Source organism: Danio rerio, chromosome 10 (assembly GCF_052040795.2).
Source record: "Danio rerio strain M-AB ecotype USA chromosome 10, GRCz13ab, whole genome shotgun sequence".
Classification (NCBI taxonomy): Eukaryota; Metazoa; Chordata; class Actinopteri; order Cypriniformes; family Danionidae; genus Danio; species Danio rerio.
This window is the reverse complement of record NC_141030.1, coordinates 7,628,373-7,654,665: the sequence shown is the minus strand read 5'-3', so window position 1 is coordinate 7,654,665 and position 26,293 is coordinate 7,628,373. Positions and strand designations below refer to the sequence as shown.

At 36.1% G+C, this 26,293-nt stretch overlaps 2 protein-coding genes across 28 annotated transcripts in view; one reads left to right on the top strand and one right to left on the bottom strand.

Moving 5' to 3' along the window:
- The window catches only part of nrg1 (neuregulin 1), a 190,284-nt gene that overhangs the window by 103,850 nt on the left and 60,141 nt on the right, over nucleotides 1-26,293 (top strand). For 9 of the 27 annotated variants that reach the window (XM_087269836.1, XM_087269829.1, XM_087269826.1 and 6 more), the window contains exon 1: nucleotides 19,749-21,048. Coding sequence is in view for 5 of the 9 variants with exons in the window: in XM_087269829.1 (XP_087125955.1) it covers nucleotides 20,391-21,048 (658 nt within the window). In the remaining 4 variants the exon portion in view is untranslated. 27 annotated transcript variants of the gene reach the window in all.
- The window catches only part of tln1 (talin 1), a 1,269,505-nt gene continuing 1,262,222 nt past the window's right edge, over nucleotides 19,011-26,293 (bottom strand). Inside the window, exon 52 of the transcript XR_015500341.1 lies at nucleotides 19,011-19,158. The gene's annotated coding sequence lies outside the window, so the exon portion shown is untranslated. The remainder of the gene's footprint in view (nucleotides 19,159-26,293) is intronic.

Genomic DNA, 26,293 nt, shown 5'->3' with positions numbered 1-26,293 from the left:
TATTGATCAGCCGGGGGCTCTGAGACTGAACAGCGGGTCATAAATATCTCCTGAAAGCTAAATGGGGTTCCTCCAGTACAGTTGCAACATTGCAAAAAAAAAAAAAAAAGCTCAGTTATCTGCTTTGTAATCCGGCTTCTTAATGTCTTTTTTCAATTAGTGAGCATCTGAATGATTGCCAAGAGAGAAAAGTTTGAGCTCCTCTGTGTCTTTCCTCAGGCATTAGAAGATCAACAAAAAGCCAGTCGGTTTATGTTAATCACTGTAAACACCCTGATATTGATGCCTTATGAACATGGTAAAGAATGAAGTTATCTGACAGAGCACAGACTATAGTTGTTGCGGGAAAGAGGATGAGATGGTCAGAGTGTGCTGAATGTTAAAGTCCTCTTGCAGTGAGTTTTTTTTTTTATTAATTTATTATGTTTTTGTTCTTGATACCTGCTCCACTTTCACTGGCTTAACTGTAGTAAATGCTACACAGTAGCTAATGGAAATATTAGGTCTGTCCCAAATCACACAACTTTGCAATTTTCTACACTGTAAATCCCAACAGTCAACTTTATCAAATGAAATGAGTGTAGTTAACCCATAATTGACTGAAAGTTAATTTACTCATTTGAAAAGAGTTTTGAACATAGTGGTGGAGGTAATGAGTTAATTAAATACCTAATTTCTTCAGCTTAAATGGAGTAAGTTCACAGTACTCATATAGATTTGTTTGTTAACTCAAATGGTTGGTAGCAATCGGTTTCCTCAAACTATTTGGTTTGGTTTTATCCCAAAGAGGGAAGAAATCACTTTCGCGAACGCTCGCGCTCAATCTGCCCAGTTGGTGGAATGAACTCCCTAACTGCATCAGAACGGCAGAGTCACTCGCTACTTTCAAGAAACGACTAAAAACTCAACTATTTAGTCTCCATTTTACTTCCTAATCTGCAATTGCCTCTTTGAATATCACACTAACTGTACAAAAAAAAAAAAAAAAAACTAATACAACTAATACTTCCCTTCTTAGACTTTACAGACCTGAAACTTGCCTTTAGTACTTATTCATTGTTGCTCTTAGTTGTGTAAATTGCTTCCTTGTCCTCATTTGGTGAGTCGCTTTGGATAAAAGCGTCTGCTAAATGACTAAATGTAAATGTAAATGTATTTGAGTTACCTTAACTTTTTGCGTTTTACAGTGTAAGTAATTAAACACTTGCATGATGCACTTATTTAACTGTTAAAGTAAGTGTGGAATTTTGGACACTGCGCACTCAACGGCCGCAGCTTTCCTCATATAGAGGAAGGGGCAGAGCTATCGGGCGCAGCTGACGTTTAATTACTATATTTATTTTGGATTGTGAAAGCAATTATGAATGTGTCAGTGCATAGTGTATAGTGTGTCATTTGGGACGCAGTGATTATATTATTTCAGCCATATTTAAAACCATCAACAAGTAAACTCTCAACATTTTAAAGCTGTTTACATAAAATTAAAATATGAAACAAAAATTGTAGATTAAAGAAAAATGCTAAAAGTTTTGTCCTTTTTTGCGGTCCTGCATGTGTGTTTGGATGCAATATTTTTGTTCTTTTTTATTTTAGCTGATTTTTGAACTTTTTTTACTTTAACCTATTGAAAAGAAACAGTGTCATGTAAGAGGTGGCAAATGCTAAACATTTAAAAAAAAAAAATTATATATATATATATATATATATATATATATATATATATATATATATATATATATATATATATATATATATATATATATATATATATATATATATATAATCAAAGATTTTCTCATTATGCAGGAGATTAAAAGGTCTGTATTACTAACCGGTAATGCTAACTTGGTCACGTGGTTTTAGCCAATCACATACAGTTGAAGTCATAATTATTAGCCCCCCTTTGATTTTATTTATTTTTTTCTTTTTTAAATATTTCCCAAAGGTTGTTTAACAGAGCAAGCAAATTTTTACAGTATGTCTGATAATATTTTTTCTTCTGGAGAAAGTTTTATTTGTTGTATTTTTGGCTAAAGCAGTTTTTAATAATAAAACTATTTTAACATTTTAAGGTCAAAATTATTAGCCCCTTTAAGCTATATATATTTTTCTATAGTCTACAGAACAAACCATTGTTATATTAGGCAATAACTTGCCTAATTTCCCTAACCTGCCAAGTTAACCTAATTAGTTAAGCATTTAAATGTCACTTTAAGCTGTGTAGAAGTCTCTTGAAAATTATATAGTAAGTAAAAGATAAACAAAGATAAAATGAATCAGTTATTAAAAGTGAGTTAATAAAAGTATTATGTTTAGAAATGTGTTAAAAAATTATCTCTATTTTCAGAAATTGGGGGAAAAAATAAACAGGGAAGCTAATAATTCAGGGGGACTAATAAATTTGCCTTTAACTGTAGCTGCTTTTATTCTCCATTCCTGTGTATTATCATAGAGACAATGTTAGCAATGTTTGTAAAAAGAAAAAAACAATCTGCAGATTTCTGTGAAGTCATTTTTTTTTTTAGATTATAGTAGCTTAAAACTAAAAAATAAAATTAATTAAAAATAAAAACTTTTTTACTTTTATTTAAGGTTAACACTGCAAATCCAATTACATCCACTTGTTTGATAATCAAAGCAAGTCTCTCATTTATCTACTAAAAGACAGAAAATATTAACATACAACCTGTATCGTGAAAAATAATATAAACATTTACATATTAGCTAATAATATCTCTGAAATTAATATAAAAACTGAACAAATATATATTTACACACATTTGCATATAAGTCAATTCAGATTCAACGATGGGCTAAAAAAATCTGCCTTATGCACACACCGATTCCTTGTGGGCCTAGTTATAATGTAGTAATGTAGTTTCATGGTTGTGAAAATGTTTGTTAAGTATTTACACCCCCTTTACTTTTTTATTTTTGCAATCCTCTTTTATGCTCACCCTAATCAAAAGCTCTCTATAATGTTGGAAGCATAATGGTGACTGAAATCATTGACCTTTGTACAATACAAAAACGTTGAGATTGATTATTTAACATTAAACAACAACCTTTTAGGAATCAAGTTTTTGATAGAAATGGTTTAGAATGTATCTTCCTTGCAACTTGAAGCAACTACTCACATACTTTTGAAGCAACTCCTTACATATTTTGAAGGTTTTCAAACTTAATTTCTTTGTCCTGTCTTTGGTACACTGCATACACAAAAAAGGAGGAAATGCTTAGTTTATTTTTTACCTTTAACTGATTTTCTATGGTTGTTGGTCAGTAATTGTCTATAGGTAACTTGAATGTGATCTTTGTCTAGCACAGAAACAGAAATTAACAGAGGTATCCTGAAACAGAAAAACTCCATCCTAGATCCATATCCTTTTCACAAATCAAATCTCTGAATGTATGGATCTGCATTTGCACTTTATTGATTTGTGGGATTTTGTCTGAGTAGTTTCCCCTCAGGTTCTCCATGTAAGCGGTCCTCTCCTGTAACGTGAGATCGGTGGCCACCATTAGACTCTTCCTCATAGACTTCCACCAAATTCATCAACGCTTCTCAGTTGACCCTTTTCAAGGAAACAGCCTCTTTCCATTTCACTGATGCCGCGTCTAATATATTACAGTTAATTATCAGTACTTTTTTTTTTTAAAGGAACCTCTTTTTATCACCTTTTAAATTCTGTCTCATAGATTTTAAATTGGATACATATATTTTATTGATTGTGTGTGTTGTTTGCTAAGCTATACAAAGCTAAATATGTTTGTAACATCTTCTGCATACACTCGGATCATGTACATATACGTTCTGGTCAAATATATATAACTACCATAAACATTTCTGTTAAACCTTTAGTTTAAGTATCAATTCTCCCTATTAATAAGTGGTTTATTACCTATTATTAATATATTGCCTCTTTATTTCTACTGTTATGGTACATATTTGTGTGAGTCCTATTGTCCCAGTATAGTGATGGGGACACTATACTACCGCCGTCTATCAGATGAGACGTTAAACCAAGGTCCTGACTGTCCGTGGTTTATTAAAAATCCCATGGCACTTTTCATAAAGAGTAGGGGTGTATCCCCGGTGTCCTGGCCAAAATTCCGTCCATTGGTCCTTACCGATCATCCCCATCCACCAAATTGGCTGTATCACTATCTTATCTATCACTAACTTACTGGCGCCATTGTTCTGTGGCTGCCGTCGTATTGTGCATATGGATGTTGCACACTGGTGGTGTTGTAAAGAGACCCCCCCCTCATGATTGTGAAGCACTTCGGGTCAATGCCCTATATAAATACACATTACAATACAATTATAATATTCTGCATGGTTATCTTCTGCATCTCTAATCCTACTACTTCCTTAATAACTATTAATAAACAGTAGATTGAACATTTATTGAGCTAAAAGTCATAGTTAATGGTTTGTTAATGGGAACAATTGTACCTTCAAATAAAGTCTGACCAAATTTACTTTCAAATTATTTTTAAATTTAACACAATGTTTTGGTTTGACCATAGATATATACAACTGATATTGCGTAACCTGAGCATGGGTCAATACAGCCGCCATATTGGTACAGTGCTGCCATAACAAGTCATTCAACCACACTTTTTCAAGACTTAAGCCAATCTGAAGGACTTTCGTGCTGAGTATGGGTGTAGAAAGGAGCAAACAAAGAAAACAAAGCATAAATGCATAACATTTCATAGGTAAGATTTGGTTTTAACAATTTTGTATTGTTACGAACTTTTGGTCTCAACAAGTAATGTTATTAATGATAATACAGTTACTTAAAGCATTGACCATGTGGCAAAGTAGCATCAACTTGCATTCAATTCTAGGCTTATGCTAGTTTTGTTGAATAAAATTCTCCAACAATGTAAATGAAATAAGACAACAAGACACTGCGGTGCCAGAAGCTTGTATTATTGTCGGCTAAGTGAAGTAGCGGCTACTTTTTTTTAAGTTGCTTTTAAGTGTGTTGATAACAGAACAATGCCTGCGCCTCAATGTGCATAGTTTCCACCCTAAATTATTGAATATTAAAAAGTTATGCACCATTTAGATCAGAAATTTGGATATGCACATTGAGATGCAGGGATATCGAAGGTTCGCAGGAATCATTTATAACGGAGATTCATTCACAAGCGAATCGCTTCTTCTGTTAAAATAAGAAATGAAAACAGGAGAGAGGGTGTGTTTGAGGACATAGATTAGACCAAACTTAATAGGGATAAGATGTTTCCATGCACATTAACACATTCTCTTTGTCAGCAATGCCAGTGCGGTCACTTATCCATCAATGTAGAATAGTAATTTAAAATTGTAATGTTCAAAATTTAAAACATATTTGCATCCTAACCACCGGGAAAACTCCTGATCATAGATATATCAATCAATCAATCAAGCCTTTATTTGTCACTACACTTTCGTATAGCAAAATTGGACCCCCCAGACCATACACAAAACATCACAAACAACTTTTCAGGGGAGACAGATCTTAGGAGGTAGCATTTAGAAACAAAGAAAGATACATTTGGACAGTTAGGCTAAAAAACACCCCCTCAGCTTGCCCTTGATTAGTATATATATTTATGGCTCTGGATGGCCTGTCCTCCACTGCACCTTGGTCCCACATTCATTTCAAAGAAGCGCTAGCCTTTACCAAAGTGGCAGCTTTATTGATGCATTTCTTTCGACAGCAATAGCGTAGGTGACATCTACAGTAAATATCTATGGGGTTTATCCATATCTGACCCAAATTGCTCAGTTTTTTCAGAGCGTATTAAGTCAAGTCACATTTATTTCTATACAACTTTATCTAATCCAGATTCACATAAATAAAGAATGTGAAAGAAAAATGGGAATGAATAATTTAGGAATCATTCAACTGGAGCTGTAGACCAAAAAAACAGGTTAAGTTAAATGTCTTTTTTTTAAGTTTAGTTACTGTAAGTCATACAGTCTTATAGTTACTTGCTAAAATGAGTTTTAAAATAAATAAGTCGCAGATATGTCCACATTTACTCATTTTAAGTTTCCCATACAGAAACAACTCCTGGAATTCACTCTGATTTTTGCTCTCAAACTTTTAATGTGTTTATAAATAGTCCTACAGTTTCACTTGTTAGTTCTTGGTTCTCTGGAACAAGCACTCTTTGTACCGGACAGTATCTGCAATAGTGGTTAAACTGAATTTTTACAATTAGATAAGACTTTTGGGTCCAAGATTTCCACGTAAACTCAAATGAAAGTTCAGACGGGAATTACATTACTACACAATGCTGATGGATGTCAAAAAAAAAAAAAAAAACAGTCGGTCATTTGTCTGGGAATATTCTACTGGGAGGTGGGAGGAAAAACATTGACATTTCCATTATTGGACGGCAATAAAATCACAGACTAGCACCGATAAATGCTAAAATGACATCATGGCCCCGTGTAAAGTGATTATGAGTGACATTTTAGGGCCGATTTCATTTGTGTTTGGTCTCAGCAGAACTGCAGTGGCTAAATGAGCTCATGCGGTGGATGTTTCTGCTGTGGATGTGTGGTCTGAATCAGTAAAGTCCAGCTGTACAGCAGGATAAGACCTTCTGCAAAGACAAGGAAAGATGTCATACGTGTGGTATTTGGATTGTTACATTCTCTACAAATGTCTGAATTTTTTCGTAAGTGGTCATCTGAACAGGTCAGGTTTCAATTACAGTGTCTAGACATGTGTAGGGGACTGGCGATTCGAGACAGACAAAATATGGGAGGAGAAGAATTTGCCCTGCACCACCTGAAAAATACAGTTTTAAGGCCAAACAAGAGTGAAATGGATTTCAAGGAGTGGATGCCTCTAAAAAACACACTGGCACTAGGGATGGTGTGCGTTATTGCCCTGCAGAGTAGTTGCTAGGGTGTTCTGGGTAATCAATAACCTAAAATATGAGCAATAAGCAGAAGAATGTTTGACCTGATGTGAGTCATGCTGCTCTTTGGAGAGATTCGCAGTGCTGTAGGCCTTAGCAGGAAGCCGTTTAATGTTCTGGAAGTGTTTCTGCAGTTGTTGACTTCCTTCCTACAGTATGCCCCATGACGCATTGCATTAATTATGAGAATAACCAAAGTTATTGCTGCATCCCACATTGCATAGAGTACATCCATACTATCCAGTATAGTATGTGCTAAGCACCATGTGAGCTCAGTCAATAGTATTAGAAAAACAGTTAGGGAAAAGTACTCGCATAGCCTCATAGGCCATGAACAACACAGGCTCACTGTGAATACGTAGCCTCATATAGAGTGTGAATTATGTTGCCAGAAATGCATTGCTGCATTTCATCTTTTAAAAAAATGCTACGGGCTGGTATGATTCCGTTAGGCTTCTGTTTCTTTTCGCTGTACCAGCTGCCCGTTTACCTCCATGTGGAATGTTTTTGCACTGTTACCAGTTTGTCCAGTGCCTCGCTGTGTACATCAGCAGACTTGAGATGCAGAGAGGAGTTGACTGCGACAACAGGGTTTGAATCTGTTGAAAAGCAGTTCCAGAAAGCAGGTGCAACCCATTACAAGGAAACATCCATACACACTCATTCACACACATACACTGTGGACAATCTAGCACACTCAGTTCACTTGTACCACGTCTTTGGTTGGAAAACCAAAGCACCTGATGGAAACCCTCGTAAACATGGGGAGAACATGCAAACTCCACACAGAAACACCAACTGATCCAGCCACGGTTCGAACCAGCGACCTTCTTGCTGTGAGGCGATCATGCTACCCACTGCGCTACCGTGCAGCCACCCGGTCTGACCTCATTATTTTAAATGAATTCTTACCTCCTACTATTAAATGCAAATTGCAAACACTTACAGAGCCCCTATTATACATTAAAAAGGGTGATATTTTGGTTTTGGGGGTCTCTAACAACAGGCCAATATCCATGCAAGGTCAAAAACACGTTCATTGTCTTTTAATATGCTCTTATTTTTACATAATTATCCCAGCGACTCCCGTATGATTTGTTCAGTGATTCATTTGTTCCCAAACCCTTCCTTGGCGCAATGCTAATCTGCACTGATTGGATCGATGACAGTCTGTTGCAACTGGTTGACAGCGTTCAGCGTTAGAGTGAAATGCCCACCACGGCTTTTAAATAATATTGAAGTAGAGTGCATAGTATATGTGTGAGCATACCTGCCAACTTTCCTGTTTTTCCCGAGAGTTTCCTGTTTTTCAGACCCATCTTCCACCCCCCTCCCATTTTGTTATTTATCCTGGAAAACTCTTGTAATTTCAACCACCAGTTCATTGGAACGAGAGCTCATAAATGCATTTAAATCCGTAAACAAAGCAGCGCACGCAGCATTTTCAACGTGGCTTTAGATGCGATATGAGAATATAAAAAGTTAACCAGATACAGTACAAGCGGTTACAAATAACAAATCACAATTAAATACATAATTTGCAAGCTAGAGAAAACAAGGAGGCCACCATTTTAATCGCACTTACACTTGTGAAATAGAGTAAGAAACTGACCCATGAACTGTGTACTGTAAAGTTCCTGTCGAGCTCTGAAAAAAGCCCCTTTCACACATACAGACCTTCCGGAAAGGATGTATGTGTGAACAGGTCCTTTTTGAAAATACCGGTAAATTCGTTCTGGCTATTTTCCGGAAAGAGAAGTTGTAACATTACCGGCAATTTGCCGGAATGCTGCGCTGTGTGAATGCAGAAGGAAGATTGCCGTAATAAGCGATGCACGACTAGAGCACGTGAGACGTCTGCTTTAGCCAATCACAACAGTCAGACGCATTTACGTCCGCGCGGTTTGTGAGGATAAAAGCCTTTGAATATTTTTCCAGACACATTTAGCTGCTAGAAGTTAATCAGATCACGTTTATATGTTCTTCTTAATGCCAACTGTGTAAATAATCATCGATGACATGCTTATGATAAGCCGTTGTTTGTTTACCTTCAAGCTTTGCGTGTGCCTGTGAAACAGCCTGTGAGCGCCTGCACACGCACATATTATGAACATCTCGACATGCGAAAGTGATCCTGCGAAAGTTGTTCACAATATTGATCATCCACAGAGTTTGTAATTTAGTCAAATGTTTACAAAAACAAGCGCAGCCGTTTAAAGCTCATTTGTGGTGAATGATGTCAGAATTTACCGGTATTTTGGAATGGATGTGTGAATGCTCTTTTCCGGAAAATTTCCGTAACGTCCTCGCCTGTGTGAACAGAGCTTTTTTCAATATACCGGTATAGTCTTTCCGGAAATTTTCCGGATATTTACCGGTATCACTGTGTGAAAGGGGCTAAAGTCCCACACATCAATCGTCTTTTTAGATCCTTCCGTCAACTAACAGCCGACGAATCCCCTGTTGCAAGCATCAGAAAAATGACAGGAACAGCATAAGGCTGGGCTATAATGCTGAGGAGTTTTTCCAAAATAAACTGACTTTTCACAGCTTCATCTTTGGGTAGAAAAATAACTCTAACTTTCCCCTCAAACTTCCAATAATATCCAGCTGAGCACATCGTCTTCATGACTTGAATTAACCGGGATCTGCTACAGTGTTTGTCCAGAGGTTTCTATTTTCCCAGGTTTGTGCACGCAACAACTGGGCGGGGCTTAAATTTTGTATCGACGTCACGCCGAAACGGCTAAAGACTCATTTTCAAGACGATTCATTTGAAGCACTATGAGTCGGCTCTTTTATAGATGGATCAATAGTTTTAAACACTGCCACTTTCAGATTTAAGCCTTAGCTGGATTTCCCTTCACTTAGAGCTGTGTTACACACTAAATGATGGTCATTTTCAAAAACCTATAATAAGGGCCCTTTAAAAGTTCACAAACATAAACAAGATGTCACTGTCATTTTGGAAGTAGATTTAAAATCAGGAATACATTCCAAGCTTTTTTCTGAAGACCAGCATGATTGGACACAACATTATTCAGAGGATTCTATGAAAGCAAGAACGTACACAATAGTACACAAACCCCAATATCAATAGTCCTTTAAGGAAATTAATATATTCATTTTGAATATATGTGTTATAATAGGGTTTTTCTCCATACAATTCAATTCAAGTTTAGTTGAGTTTAACCCTACTTTATAAGATTCCCTAAGTAAAGATCATAACAATCACACAATTTCTTCAATAGCAAATGGTAAGGAGGATGATATTGTGTAACTTGTAAGTTATTGCTTATTTTGGTAGTTACATAGTTTGATTTATTGGATGACATCTGATTGGATCCTCCAGAAACAGCCATAAAGGAGGTTGGTGTTGTGAATTTGTCCCCTTCGAGTGTGCATGCTCATTAGCCTGGGCAACCTTTTTGATTGTTTGGCAGTTCTTATTAGTTTTCGTTGGTAATTCCAAATCTGAAAATGAAATAGCTTGGAAACCCAATGTTTCCCAATAAGATCGAGACTTGTATATGTGAATTTCAAAGATGGCTGTTGAATAAAATGGCTTGCTTGACTTTGGCATAGCTTCCATAACAATGTAAAAATCTGAAATGTTTTTTTTAATACACTGAGACACAAAGAGGTGCCATTATTCTCCTCGCTGTTCATCCATCAAGTATTAAAAGGCAACTCATAATTTACAAATACTTTCAGCAGACCATGAATAACTCCAAAAACTTAAAACAAGTCTTTCTGCAGCAGCATCACTTGTTAAATATTAATATACCATGGGGAATGCATATAGAAAATACTCTGGAGGAACAAAACACAGTGAACTCAAAACAGCATTGGCCACAGATATGCTTATATGATTAATGGCTTGTTAAAATAATGATGTACTCTGTTTTCCTAATGTATATGGTTTATTTGACACACAGCCTTATCATCTGAAGTGGCTGGTTTCAATTTTTGAATAGAAATTGTAAGTTATAATTTGAGAGTGATCTCTGTCACGCCACACTCCTCCATATAACAGCCATTCGGGAAAAGCTCTGAAGGAGAGAACATACTGCACCTTCAGACCGCATGAATAATTACAGCACTGCACTGCAGCACCATCAGGAGAGTTTGGCTTTTATAGAAACATCATTACAAGAATAAACTGACTAATGCAGCAGCAGTGTCACGGTGAAATGCTTCAAAGGAGATGGCAGAATGGGGCAAGTGGAAAACCACTGACTGTATTGTTTTTTCTTTGCATAAATAAATATGTTTTTGTATTTAGATGATGAAAGTATTATCTCGATATTTAATAAAGCCAATATAGGTTTGCAGGGCTTCAGATTAAATCACTAATTTGAATCCAAGGTTTAAAAACAAAATAGATTATTCAATCCATGATCAACTGTTGATATGATCAACCCTTAACACAAAAACAAATACTTTGTTCTGGAATTCGCAAATTAAGATAGTTTATACAAGTTTTTATATTTTGTTTTCAGATGACACCTAAAAAGGGTCATGAACTGAGAAACCAAAATTCCCTTGACCTTTTGACTGATAAGAGTTCACAGTATTGTAAAGACATCCTGTGATTTTCAGAGCTCAAATCCTTGTTATCAGTGTCTGCTTCTAATTCACTGCTTGTTTAGCCTTGCTAATATGCAAATCTGTCAGCCAATCACAGCAGTGGGTGTTTACTTCTTAGTAGGTATGGGTATCGTTAAGGTTTTAACGTTATTACTGCTTTTATGGATACCACTTACCGGTTCGTTTTTTTACCGTTTTTCTTATCTGTCCTTTTTTTGTAGTGTTTTTAATAAAAAAAATAAAAAACAAAAAACAAATTGAACAGAATTAATAACACTTTATTTAATTATTACGTTTTTAATGTAAAATCAAACGAAACCAATAATTGTAAAACAAATAAATAATTTTCTACAATGGTTTGGAATAAAATGATACAACAAGTCAACATGTTTGCGTTTTCTGGCAGAAGTCGGGAGTTTTCTTGGTTTATTGTGCTCCCTGCAGTTGAAAATACCCTCTTTGAGTTGTAAAATGCATTTAAATGAGTTCATGTTTGTGATTTTTTATTAATATATTTGCGTAAATGAGTTAACATTGTTTTGGAGGTTAACTGTGTTTTCAAGACTTTTGCAGCATCTTGCAATGTAAAAAAAGCTGTTTTTTTATAATTTCGTAATAAGCATAGTTTATTATTAGGCTATACAAAGGCTATATTTGTAAATACAGTAATGTAAAAGCATTTTTAATGTTTAAGATTTATTTAAGCTACTGCAGAAAAAATGCTGTTGTCATTGTAACCGAATATGTGTGTTTATTTAACTATCAATATCAGACTAATTTAGTTGATTGACTGCTGGATGATGTAACATTACCGTCAGTCAAAGCATTTCATTACTTTTCATTGCAGTTGATGCACTTTTGAAAGATACTTTGCTTATACAAGAAAACAACTTGTTGTGTTTGTTGCAACGGGTGTTGTCGCAGTCCACTCAGGAAATACATCCCATTTGTTTCTCTCCGCAAGCTTACGAGCTGTGTGTGCGCGCGAGTCTGTGTCGCAAGCTATGTGCCTCCGCTGAGTGCGTGTGCACAGCCGAGAACTGTGAAGGCTTTTATACTTGACGCGTTTGCCTGAAACATGAGCATTTCTCATGTGAGATTACCAACTGTGCAGACGAATATCAAATATCGCAAATTAGAAGAGGTTGGTCAGTTAAATTATGCTACTGTAAGTAATGTTTATTTAGCAATGATTTTCCAGTATCAATAGCAGAACTGTTACCGTCAGAGCTTATCGATACTTCAGACTTTTATAATGTAGCATCGATACCGATAAAGTACCGAGTTTCGGAACCCATCCCTACTTCTGAGTCTATAAATGGCACTTTCAAATAGAGCATTCCTATGAGGTATCAAAAACAAGACTAAATTATGATTTATTTTTAATGTAAAAGTATTGATAACATTATCAGTGGACCTTGAAGAAAATGTAGATCATGAACTCTAAGTATTAACAAAGTATGACTTTATAGATCAAGAATTAAATAAATCGGTAACACTTTCAAACAATGGCCCATTAATTAATGTTATAGTTTACAAACATAAAAAACAATGAACAAAACATCTATTTACAGTTTTTATTAATCTTTGTTAACAGTTATTTTGTGGCTGTCTTGAATACTTGATTCTGATTAATCAGTAGTGATATTTCAAGGTTTGTTATTCCTAGATAACAACCTCTGAACAGCACAGGCTCATCTCGATATTTCAAATCATCTTGACCATCAGTGAATACGCTCACATCCATATACTTACATCCACATTCATATTTACATGCTTGTCTGTCACTATCTGAATAATAGTTTAGTGCAGGCTCCATTATTTCAGTTTCACTTCTTTCAGCTCTGTTTTTGACAGTTTGATAATATTTTGTGACTGAAAGATGAGCTGGTTAGTAAATACTCCGTCAGCTCCACTCAATTGTTTTTGTTTCTGTCATCTTTGCATGTAATTAAAGAATTTATTAACTATTTTAACTCTGAACAATGTCTTGTGTCTAATTTTTATGTTTCGTGGCAAGTAGCTGTGTAATAAGCGGGTAAAAGTACATATAGTCTGTTGTTTTCCCAGAATAAATCCCTTTAGCCTTATACAATCGATATCAGACTTTATTCTGTGATAACAACCTCCTGGATGTTCTTTATCACTTATTTGAAGTTAGTTCATAGTGTACTGTATTTTAATAAATCGTTCATAGTGCACTGTATTTTAATAAATCGTTAGTATATGTTGAACTATGATTTATTAACGCTATACAAGTATTGCTGTACAAAAATCTTAGATCACGTTAGTAAATACATTCAATAATAGTAACTGCTGGAGCATTTTTTTGAAGTTTTAACAAGCAATAATGCTATGTATAAATTTATAACAAATATGAATGTAGTAAATGTGGAGTAAGTCACATTGTGCTGCAATATTATTTAGTCAAGCATTGGTTTTCAATGGAGAATTCTACATCAATGAGCTCATTTTAATTTCATGTTGATTTTATGTTGCGTCAGACACTGAACTGGTCTCTCAGTCGCTTTTGTGTGTGTGTGTGCATGTGTGTGAGATGAATGATCCTGCAGCGGTGGCACCAGTCGGGCGGGCTGCTGAAGGTGAGGGCACTAACACACACTCAGACGTGACGCTGTGTGTCTGCCTCCACAGTGACAGCGCAGGAGAAAAGGCCTCTCTATTTCTTTAAAAGCTCCTCAATGTTTGTGCGTCAGCAGAGAAAGGGAACGTTATTGAATTGGTGCCCGAGACCTTGTTTCGTATTTGTTAATAAAACTCTTGCCTTGACGTGTTTGGCATGAAAAGCGTCTCATCTCCTAATGCAGCAGTAACCCGTCACCTGCCAAACCAATGCTGTTTCCCTTACTGTTCGGAGATTATTCCAGGCCACGTCCCCTATTGCCCATTTTAAGCTTTAAATAAGTCATTCCACTTCCTGTATGAAGGATTTTATACTGATCCTCATTTCTCTTTTCTTTTTTTATATATACTGTACACTCACTGGCCACTTTATTAGGTACACCTGTCCAACTGCTCGTTAACACAAATTTCTAATCAGCTAATAACATGGCAGCAATTCAATGAATTTAGGTACATGGTCATGGCAATCTGCTGCAGTTTAAACAAAGCATCAGAATGGGAAAGAAATGGTGATTTAAGTGACTTTGAACATGATTGTTGGTGCCAGACGGGCTTGTCTGAGTATTTCAGAAACTGCTGATCTACTGGGATTTTCACGCACAACCATCTCTAGGGTTTCCAGCTGATAGAAAGGCAATAGTAACTCAAATAACCACTTGTTACAACCGAGGTATGCAGAAGAGCATCTCTGAATGCACAACACGTAAAACAAAGAACATGCAAACTCTACACAGAAACGGAAACTGACCCAGGTGAAGCTCAAACTAGCGACCTTCTTGCTGTGAGACGATCATGCTACCCACTGCGCTACCGTGACGGCCTAATGTCGTTCTATTGCACCCATTTTTGCATCAGTTTAAATAAAATCACATGACCTTTTTGATGCACATGCTGGAATTTATTCTGTTTTTACATCATAGTTTATCCAGATTTTTTTCTTATAGGATAAAATGTTTATCCTAATCAGTTGTGCACATTAGTTTTTCAAAATGTATGCCATTTCCATTAAGTATTTTAGGGCAGCAGTATTACAAATGTGCTTAAAAATCGGATGAAAAGATAACTAATGAGAGTCCATTTCCTCTGTTCTGTGAGAGTTGAGGGGTCATGGCTGTTGACCTGACCTTTTGAACCCTCTGCATTCACACACCCTCGTGTCCATTTGATTCCCGGCCTAATGGCAATGAGACCCGGGACAGCTTAACAGGCCTGGGGGGACTTAAAGCCCTCAGTATCTGCTTCATTTACCCCTGCAGGGGCTTCTGCTTAATGCCGCGTGCTGTGTGGTCACTAATCCCAGCTCATCTGATAATGGGAACAACTCATCAGTCCATGTCAGTATTGGAGGACTGAGATAATAATGGTGGAAGGCAATGCACATGCTTATGTGGATAAAAGAGTGCGAATGTCATCATTTAAAGATCATTTCAAAACTTAGTCAGACTGTGCTGATGTCAAGGATGAGTCGGAATCTGACTAATCTGGTCAACAGATGGCCACTGTCTGGGTTAACGTAATAGATTTGGAGACCCTTCTGTTCCAACAGGTGAATTTGTGTTAGTTTTGTGTAATTTCTATTGAAAGTAGTTCAGTTTGTTTGTTTGTTAATTTTTTGTTTGTTCTTTCATTCATTCATTTGTTTGTTTGTTTATTCATGTTCATTCATCCCCTTGCTTGTTTGTTTATCATTTTGTTTTACTTTGTTCATTTGTTCATTCGTTTGTTCATTTGTTTGTTCGTTTGTTCATTTCTTTGTTTGTTCTTTCATTCATTCATTCATTCATTCATTCATTCATTCATTCATTCATTTGTTTGTTTGTTCATTTGTTCATTCATCCCCTTGCTTGTTTGTTTATCATTTTGTTTGTTTTACTTTGTTCGTTTGTTCATTTGTTCGTTCGTTTGTTCGTTTCTTTGTTTGTTCTTTCATTCATTCATTCATTCATTCATTTGTTTGTTTGATTGTTAATTTGTTCATTCATCCCCTTGCTTGTTTGTTTATCATTTTGTTTGTTTTACTTTGTTCATTTGTTCATTCGTTTGTTCATTTGCTCGTTTGTTTATTTGTTGGTTTATTCATTTGTTAATTCCCCCCTTCAAATTTTTTTCTTCTTTTTTTAATATTTTCTAAATAATGTTTGACAGAGCAAGGACATTTTCACAGTTTGTCTGATAATATTTTTTCTTCTGGGAAAAGTCTCATTTGTTTTATTTCGGCTAGAATAAAAGCAGTTTTTAATTTTTTAAACACCACTTTAGGGACAAAATTATTTTAGAAATAATGTGTGTGTGTGTGTGTGTGTATATGTATGTGTGTCTGTGTGGGTGTGTGTGCACGTGCGTGCGTGTGTGTGTAATTTGTGTTTGTTTTGTGTAATTACAAATGAAAATAGTTCAGTTTGTTTATTTGTTACATTTTTATTGATTGTTTATTCGTTCATTTGTTTGTTCGTTTGTTTGTGCTTTTGCTCATTTATTCCTTTGTTTGTTTATCGGTTTGTTTGTTTCTGTTCATTCATTCGTTTGTTTGTTTGTTCATTTCTACTCGTTTGTTCAATCATTCATTCATTTGTTCATTTGTTCACTCTTTCGTTCATTCCTTCATTCTCTCATTCATTCACTGATTTATTTATTAAATATTAATCGGTCAAAATATTTAAAAATGTTGGTGGCTTAGTGGTTAGCACTGTCACCTCACAGCAAGAAGGTTGCTGGTTCTAGATGCAGCTGGGAGCAATCCAAAGACATTCACTATTGGGGAATTGCATGAACTAAATTGGCCATAGTGTATCCGCTGCATAAAAAAAGCCGTAACAGTTGGCGGTTCATTCCGCTGTGGTGACCATTGATAAATAAGGGACAATGCCAAAGGAACATGAATGAATGAAGAATGAATTGAAAGTGATTTAAAATTTTGTAAATTCCACCAAATGTTTCATTTTTAACTTGTGTTATCAATATACATGTCCGAAAATGTTTCGTTTTATAATAGAAATTCTTAAAGATTGAAAATTTTGCGCAGATTTCTGTGAAATTCTATAAATTATTGTGTTATAGTGAGGAAATTGTGATTATAACCGCCATAGAAATGAATGGGGAAAATCTGGGTGCATTAAAGTATTCGGGTTATTGTTATGAAGATTTTAAAATGCTTCACAAAAAATAAATAAAAGAATCTTAATAATAAATACAGGCATAATGAAAATTATTATAACCAGTGTTATTTTTGTAACATTCAGCCTTTTAAATAATTCAGCCATTTGTTATATAATCACTTCCATATTAAATAATAACCTTAAGATGAATCACACTGGCATCTGTGGAATTAGCTTCATTTTGAGATCACTGAAGCAAATTGCACTAATAGCAATAAGACACTAGTAATGCACTACAAAACAGTGACCAAAGGGTTCAGAAAAGCCTTGTTCTTATTCTTAGCACAACTGATGTGTAGGAATAACGTCTCATTACAGTAAACTCACTGATTTCCGGTGTGGCTGCAGTTTTCCCTGTGGAGTCTGTTCCTCATTCAGTATTTATTGGTCACGAATGGGGGTTCTGGACCGCCCGCGATCTCTCGGCCCCTGAGTCAGCGTTCCTTCAGCATGTAGAGGCAAATGTGATTATAGAACAGTAAAGGGCAGACTGAATATATACCAACATTACTCAAACAAATCAATTTAGCTTTTAAAAAAAACAGCTCTGTGGTTTAAAAAAAGCTGTTTGATTGAATGATGCTGTGAGGGGGCTTATAAAAAAATCCGTTCATGTTTTATTCTCTGTTGTTTTTAGCACCATAGTAGTGTTATTAAATAAAGAAAACATTTGTTAAAAAAAAATTTATATATATATATATATATATATATATATATATATATATATATATATATATATATATATATATATATATATATATTTTTTTTTTTTTTATATATATATATTTTTTTATATATATATATATTTATATATATATATATATATATATATATATATATATATATATATTTATATATATATATATATATATTTCTGCGACAAGGCAAGACTTCACAGCAAGAAGTTTGCTGGTTTGAGTCCTGGCTGGGTCAGTTGGCATTTCTGTGTGGAGTTTGCAAGTTCTCCCCGTGTTGGCATGGGTTTCCTCAGGGTGCTCCGGTTTTCCCCGCAAGTCCAAAGAGATGCGCTATAGGTGAATTGAATAAACTAAATTGGCTTCAGTATATGATTGTGTAAGGGTGTTTCCCAATACTGGGCATACCCACCAACACTCCCGTTTTCCCCTGGGAGTCTCCCATATTTCAGAGCCACAGAGTTTTGTAATTTCTCCCAGAAAACTCCCAGAATTTAACCCCTTATTCCGGTCCTCAGGTGTTTGGTACAATCTGTAACACCCCCAGACCCACGGCGTAAAACGTGCTGGATAAGTTAGCGATTCAGGACACCTGATGAATAAGGGGACTAAGCCGAAGGAAAATGAATGTATGAATGGGATATTTCTAACGTCTCCCAATTATGGATGCATGTGTATGTGTATATGTGTGAAAGTTTGTCCTATGATGAAATGCTTCATTTAAGACTATTTTAAACAGCAGTTTGCATTTTAATATTTGGTTTATAACTTTTAATGATTTTCGATGATTGAAAAAAAATAGTTTTTGGGTTTAACTTTGCGTTTTCTGAACAAAAAGCATCAAATGTTATCAAGAAAAGCACCTAAAATATCAATACACACATTTGTGTAGATTTTTAAACTCAAAATCTTGAAAAAGAAAGTTTTCTGGACATATTCTGCATTAACTACACTGCATATACAATTAAAGTAATGACTTGTTGTTTCTTTTTTGAATATTTTCCAAGTGATGTTTAACAGAGCAAGGAAATTTTCACAGTATTTCTGATAATATTTTTTTCTTCTGGAGAAAGTCTTATTTGTTTTGTTTCGGCTAGAATAAAAGCAGTTTTTAATTTTTAAAAACCATTTTAAGGTCAAAACTATTAGCCTCTTTCAGCTATATATTTTTTAATAGTCTATAGATCAAACCATCGTTATACAATAACTTGCCTAATTACCCTAACCTGCCTAGTTAACCTAATTAACCTAGTTAGACCTTTGAATGTCACTTTAAGCTGTGTAAAAGTGTTTTGAAAAATATCTAGTAAAATATTATTTACTGTCATCATGGCAAAGATAAAATAAATCAGTTATTAGAAATGATTAAAACTATTATGTTTAGAAATGTGTTGAGAAAATCTTCTCTCCGTTAAACAGATATTGGGGGAAAAACAAACGAGGGGCTGATAATTCCGGGGGGCTAATAATTCTGACTGTATGTCAGCACTTTCTAGAAATCAGTATCCGTTTCTATCCATTGAATAAAAAACATATCACTTGACCACTAACAGAAACATTATCAGCATATTCCCCTGAGAAACGTCCCATCCGTGTATGTGATACAACTCTATCCTCTTCCAGAATCAATGACAGGAGGAGGATGAGTGAATGAGAGAGAGAGAAAGAGAGAGAGACTGTCTCATTCGCTGGCGATCTTTCTAATTGGATCAAGCGCAGACTTGCCCGACTCACTGCTTTGTGTTCATAGTGTGAGAGGAGAGAGGCACCAGACAGAGCGAGAGACAGAACGTATGTGTTGGTGTGATGGATCAGGAGAGGGAGAAAGAGGAGGGGTGAAAGAAGGGGTGTGTGTGTGTGTATCTTCACTTCTGTCTACTCGTCCTTCCGTGTTGTTCTGCGTGCAAGTCTTTAACGAGGATCCCGTGACTCGATCGGACCCACACCTGCTGCTTTCGGGTGATTCAGCCGTTTTTGAGAGAGCATGAACCGCAGCCCAGGCGCGGCAGCCCCCTCCTCCAACCCTGCCCCCAGGTGAGTGCTGCACTCTCTCCGGGACTCTCTGAGGCGGGATCCACCCTCAGCCGGCCTTAAGCATCCGGAGCATATGCCTTATTTATAGACCTGCTGCCTGTGTTTTTCTTCCTGCTTCTTTGGAGAGACCTGGGCGACAGAAATTAGAGGCACGGAAGTCTTCTTCTTCTTCCTCTTTAGTAACGAGGTTAGTGAGTGGAGTGTCGTGTCCGAGCCCCTTCCCCCTCGCTGCTGATCTGATAATGGAAAGAAGACTTTATGAGGCAGCGTGTCGGCCGGCGCTGCTGCAGCACTAGAGCGAGGTCTGCACAGCTGCTGACGAGAGAGAGAACCAGAGGAGATGAAGTCGGAGGCGGCGGAGGACATCTCAGCCGGACTCGCATCTCAAGAGACTCCTTCTGATGCCTTGTCTGAGGTCGCCACCAAAGAAACGCCCGAGGAAGCAGGAGAGAACGTGCCGGGGGACGGTGACAGCTCCGAGCGGGGTCCTCTGGGATGCGTGCCTTTGCCTGCAGTCGCATGCTGCTGTGTGTGCCTCGAGCTGGAGCGGGTAAATAACTGCGTCCGCTCTGAAAAAATCTGCATCCTGCCCATCTTGGCCTGTTTGCTGAGTCTGGCCCTCTGCACCGCTGGCCTCAAGTGGGTCTTTGTGGACAAAATCTTTGAATACGAGCCACCGACCCATCTCGATTTAAAGCGTATAGGACAGGATCCTATAATAAATTCAGACTTCACTCAGAATCCTGTATCAGTTTCACCTTCCTCAGTCACTCTATCTGTCCCAGGACAGCCCAAGGTCTTTGTGGAGGGGGACACCACAGCTGGACCTTTTGAGGTGCCTCCGTCTAAAGTGGCTGGTTTCACACCCACTGCAGCAGTGACAGTTCACCCAAACTCTGTGTCTCCACCCAGCCCCAAGAGCACCTTTAGACCTGTCCAGAATGACACTGCTAACCAGTTACCAACTCTGGAATCTAATGAAATTATTCCAAAGACCTGTAAGTACAATCCTAGTTCACTTTTGGGTCATGATTGTAGTTTTAGTTGTAGATATTGTCACATCATAGCATCTGCACTGAATCCTAAAATTGTTGTAATTACCACTGTCAGTACTGATTGTGCATTCATGCAAGATCAAAGAAACTTATTTGTGAGTGAGCTGAGAGTCGGATTTGAGCGTCATTGTATGGTATGTCACTTCATACCACACATGTTGTATCTTGTCGGTTTTGCTGCACACTTTTGTGACTAAGCCCTAAAAGTTTAAGTTTAGGTGGGCGTCAGAAGTGACGCAGACTACTGTGTCAGATCTAAACACTATTACCGGTTACCTGCCCACGTTAGTTGCATCAGACCGTGGTCATGGCACATGCAGCACTGATAGTGTGTGATAATGCAGCAGTGCTGCAGTAAAAGGAGGACACTTCCTGTTGGCTCTGCTCCATTTCAAGGTCAGTGTCTCCACAAAGACTAGCCGATGCCCTTCCAGAGAAAGATGATCATCAGTAATACTATCTGCTCTCCACCATGACTTTGAGAGCTTGAAGAATTATAACGGCTGGAGGACTGCCAGGCTTCCACTCACTCTCGGATCTCCCACCCTTTCCTTTTTTTTTCTCCCCATTTTTTTATGCTTCCCTGCCACTTTTAGCCATGTGGAGCAATGCCCATTCATCCTACAAGAAGTTTCCTGAATAATAATAATAATGTGAATGCATTCGCAGTCGGAGCTCATTGTGCTAATGTAGCTGATTTATTTAATCTGAGCCCTTCAGAGTTTTACTTAAATCCATTTGATAGATTGGATTATCTCACCTCATCTGTCAGAGGTTAAGACTGCTTCTTATGTAAAACACTGAGCCATTACACAATGGAAATCTGCTGGGTGTCTTTGGGAGTTCTTAAATTAACACAAAACACAAAAAAAGCTTGCACTTTTACCTTTGATTGCAATGGAGACAGTTTATTAATGGAAAATGTCAGGATGGATATATTTTGTTTTACAATGAAAGGTGGCAACCTATAATTAATCTTCAGCATATATAGCTAATATCATGGTAAAACAAATGAGTCTAAAGTAATGCTGTAAATGTTATTTATCAAATTAGATATGACATCAAACTCTAATGGACATAACGGATGAGAAAACACTAAAAGGACTGTAGCGTTTTACAGTATTAAATTGTTATAATTACAGCCATATATCCCTAATAACCTGAATGAAAGTTTTCTTTTGTGTTTAATTAAGATCATTAAAAGCAGAGTCTTAAAGTTTATGCTTTGGACACTAAGATCCAGAGCTGTGCCATGTCAGGATCTTCATAACCTGACTTCACCTCAGCATCGTGCTTCATTTGGCTGCAGCAGTGCACATTTTGCTTAAACGGAGTGCTGCTGGGAAGCTCAAAGACCCTCCCTCTGTAAGCACTGTGATCAATTGTCCAGGCCTGAAATGGAAATGCAATCGGTTGTGTTGGAAATTTCAGTCTAAATCAATAACAGACAGCAGATCAGCTGACTAACAAGGAAGCTTTAGTTAAAGTGATTCTGAGCCTGATGAAGTATGTGGCAAGTTTTGTGAGATCAAAGAACAGGATGGACTTCATATTAGATTCAAATGCATCTTGGCTGCATAGATGTGATGCTTGCGTGTTTTATTCATACAGTTGGCATCATTATGTATTGCATTAGTATTTTATTACATCTAGTACATTACATTATTTAAAGTAGTTCCAAATGTAATTTGGAAGAGTAGTTTGAAACAATGTACTTTGGAACAATGTAGTTTGGAACAGTTTACTTTGGAACAGTGTAGTTTGGAACAGTTTACTTTGGAACAGTGTAGTTTGGAACAATGTAGTTTGGAACAGTTTACTTTGGAACAGTGTAGTTTGGAACAGTTTACTTTGGAACAGTGTAGTTTGGAACAGTTTACTTTGGAACAGTGTAGTTTGGAACAATGTAGTTTGGAACAGTGTAGCTTAGAACACTGTACTTTGGAACAATGTAGTTTGGAACAGTGTAGCTTAGAACAATGTACTTTGGAACAGTGTAGTTTGGAACAATGTAGTTGTTCCAAATGTAGTTTAAAACAGTGTAGTTGCTCCAAATGCAGTTTGTTAGAGTGTTGGAACAATATATTAGATATATTTGTATATTAATATATTTGTTAGAGTGTTGGACCAATATATTTGGTCCAAATTTAGTTTGGAACAGCATAGCTAGTTTTGTGTAGTTTGCAACAATGTAGTTGTTCTAAATTCCAAATAGCAGTTGTTCCAAATTGGAGTCAGGTACATGGTTCTTTAGAAGATATAATGTGAAATAATGTTGTTCTAACGACTATACTCTTACAATGCCAGTATAATTTATTGCTTTTATACAGGACTTAAGACTAAAGTTTTTGCTCACTGGCTTGTTGGTTACTTTTTCAAAGTTACTAGAAACTCAGAATATTCACTGGTTGGCCAATCATCATAAATTATTTTTGTGTTGTTCAGACATTATTGCAATAAGTGATGTTATTGTCATTTTAAGACCATTTTCTGATTATATAATAATTATACAGCAGCATAATAAAGCAAATAAGCATAAATACTTTCAAGGCACAAAATGTTTACTTTTTTTACATTCTGTAATTTGAGAATTTCAAGAGGAAACAAAAAAACTTTGCCACCATTTATGTAGAATTTAAATCACTTTGTAAAATGACTATGTGAGTAACAGCAAAACAGCATTATGTAAACATGATAGGCTATATATATGTATGTATATTTATATATATATATATATATATATATATATATATATATATATATATATATATATATATATATATATATATATATATATATATATTCACAGCTACAGCTGATGTCAGTGCAGCAGAAACCTTAGTTTCTTAGTTAGAGCTGGTATTTGAATGATTCTGTGGTGTAATATCTAACAGGATGACAAAACAGGTGATTTTGATGACATTTTAGGATTATAAGGCTGAACAGCAGGAAATGTCATCAGTCTACAGAGATTTCCCAGTATCTCTATTGCAATCAGATCACAATAATTAACCCCAAAAAAGCCAAAGCAAAGCAAACACTAGCAGATTACTAAATACAGCACTACAACATTTAAAAGAGAGAGATTGACTTAGAAAGTCACTTGCCTGTTTTATAATGATTTGATAAGCGGTTTGATATACGAAAACAAAACGCTGAGTTTTTCTCCCCTGAGGACTTATCATGCAGTCTCTGTCACTGACTTTGCTCTCCTCATTATGACATGCTGATGGCCACTGCCACACTGTATCTCCGAAATTATAAATAATTAAAATAGGCACAATCCTAATAAATAAACAGCAATAGCAATCTAAATGACTACATTGTCACATAAAAAGTGCCTCAAAAGTACATTATGTTGTCCAGCAGTTACAATATTTGTTAAACTGTAGTGAGCTTATTTCTCTGCTTGTCATTTTGTCATGTGGGCAGAGTAATAAACATGGGTGAAGAGGCTGTACAAGGGCTGTTATTGTTGTATATATACTGTTGTATATATACAATATATATATTGCAACACCAAAAAATGGTTGTCATTGTCACATATTGAGCGATAAGTGGATGTATTGATTATTGCGACAGACCTATTCATGGACCATAATTTTGTTCTTAGTAAATTCAACTTTATACGATTAAAGCTTGCTATTGATCATGATTATTTACTAGTATTGTTCTTCAGGACATTTTTTGCCTATTTATTTGAAAGTAAAATAGCAATTGGCTGTCTTAATGAGTAATTCATTCCCTAAACTGATTAATTTAGATGGCTTACTAATTCAAGGATCAAGCAAATGCATGTGCATGAATGGGATTCTCTGAATCAATCAATGAGCGGATCACCCAATTCATTCAAAGTATCATTCAGTCATTCAGTGACAGCACACTGTTGTGTTGATTTCAGAAGAGCACTCTGGTTGTAACATGTTGCTTTAGAGGTATGTTTCACTTGTGGGTCTGTGTGTGCAATGCTTATTTGTATGGCTTTATCAATGAGACTCTCTCACACACCGACAGATCAAACGGATTTCAGAATTAAATCTAATTCTGTAATTTAAAGTTTAGGTTGATGATCCAGCCATGCAAATAAAGTTCATTCACAAGTGTTTGTTTCAAATCAGGTTAAATAAAATACAACCGGCTAAATTAGCTAATGCAGTGACTGTGTTATTTGCCGATGTATCTGCTGAATTACACCTACATTGGGTTGGTGGGTCAAGCACTGGAAATAACTTGATATATGCGGGACACACTTGTAATGATGGCTTGCTTCTGTTGAACACAGAAGTTATTTTGAAAAATGTTGGAAACCAGTAACCATTGACTTCCAAAGTATTTGGTTTTTACTATGGAAGTCAATTGTTACTGGTTTTTAAAATCCTACCAAATATATTATTTGGTATTCAACAGAAAAAAAGAAACTCATAAGGTTTTGTAACCACTTCATAGCGAGTAAATGCTAATTTTTTCAGGGTGTACTATCCCTTTAAGAACTTTTCACACTCCATTGTTTAGCAAATGGGTAGATAAACAGGATGGCTAAATGGTTCATGGAATGTAAGAGAAACATTTTTAAAGTTTTTTATAATAGGATTTTGAGAGATCAGTTTGTTGATTTCTATGTAAATTATTGTTTTAACCAAATTTGGGTAAACATTTTAACCCAGAATTTGGGTGTCAATGTTTTACCCAGATTTGAGCTGATAATCTGCAATATTTGTCTTAGTTCTTATGTATTTTTGGATTTCAAGCTTGAGCAACCTGACTCAGATCTTACTGCAGTATTTCAGTGGGAATAAAGCCAAGAATCAGAATTAGTCTTTCTACAGTGCTGAATATAGTGATGCTCTGTGTGGAAACAGCACTATAATCCCTTCCGTTTTATCTGTACACTTTGTGATTTTAGGATTCTGCATCTTCCTTAATTAATTAATGTAAGGAATTGCTGGTGCTGTTTTGTGCTATAGGATTCATGACTACTAATAGACGGTGAAATGGAGCGTACCACTAAGTACATGATAGTAAACATAGGTCTCTATCCCATAAAGCATGCTGCTCATAAATGCACAGCACTGTGAACTCATTAAATAATGTATAAATAACTTCCCATGGACTCCTGAGCTGATGGCTTTATTGATCAGCGCTGCCTGTCTCAACCTTTTAAAATGTCTTGCTTATGATGTCACAGACA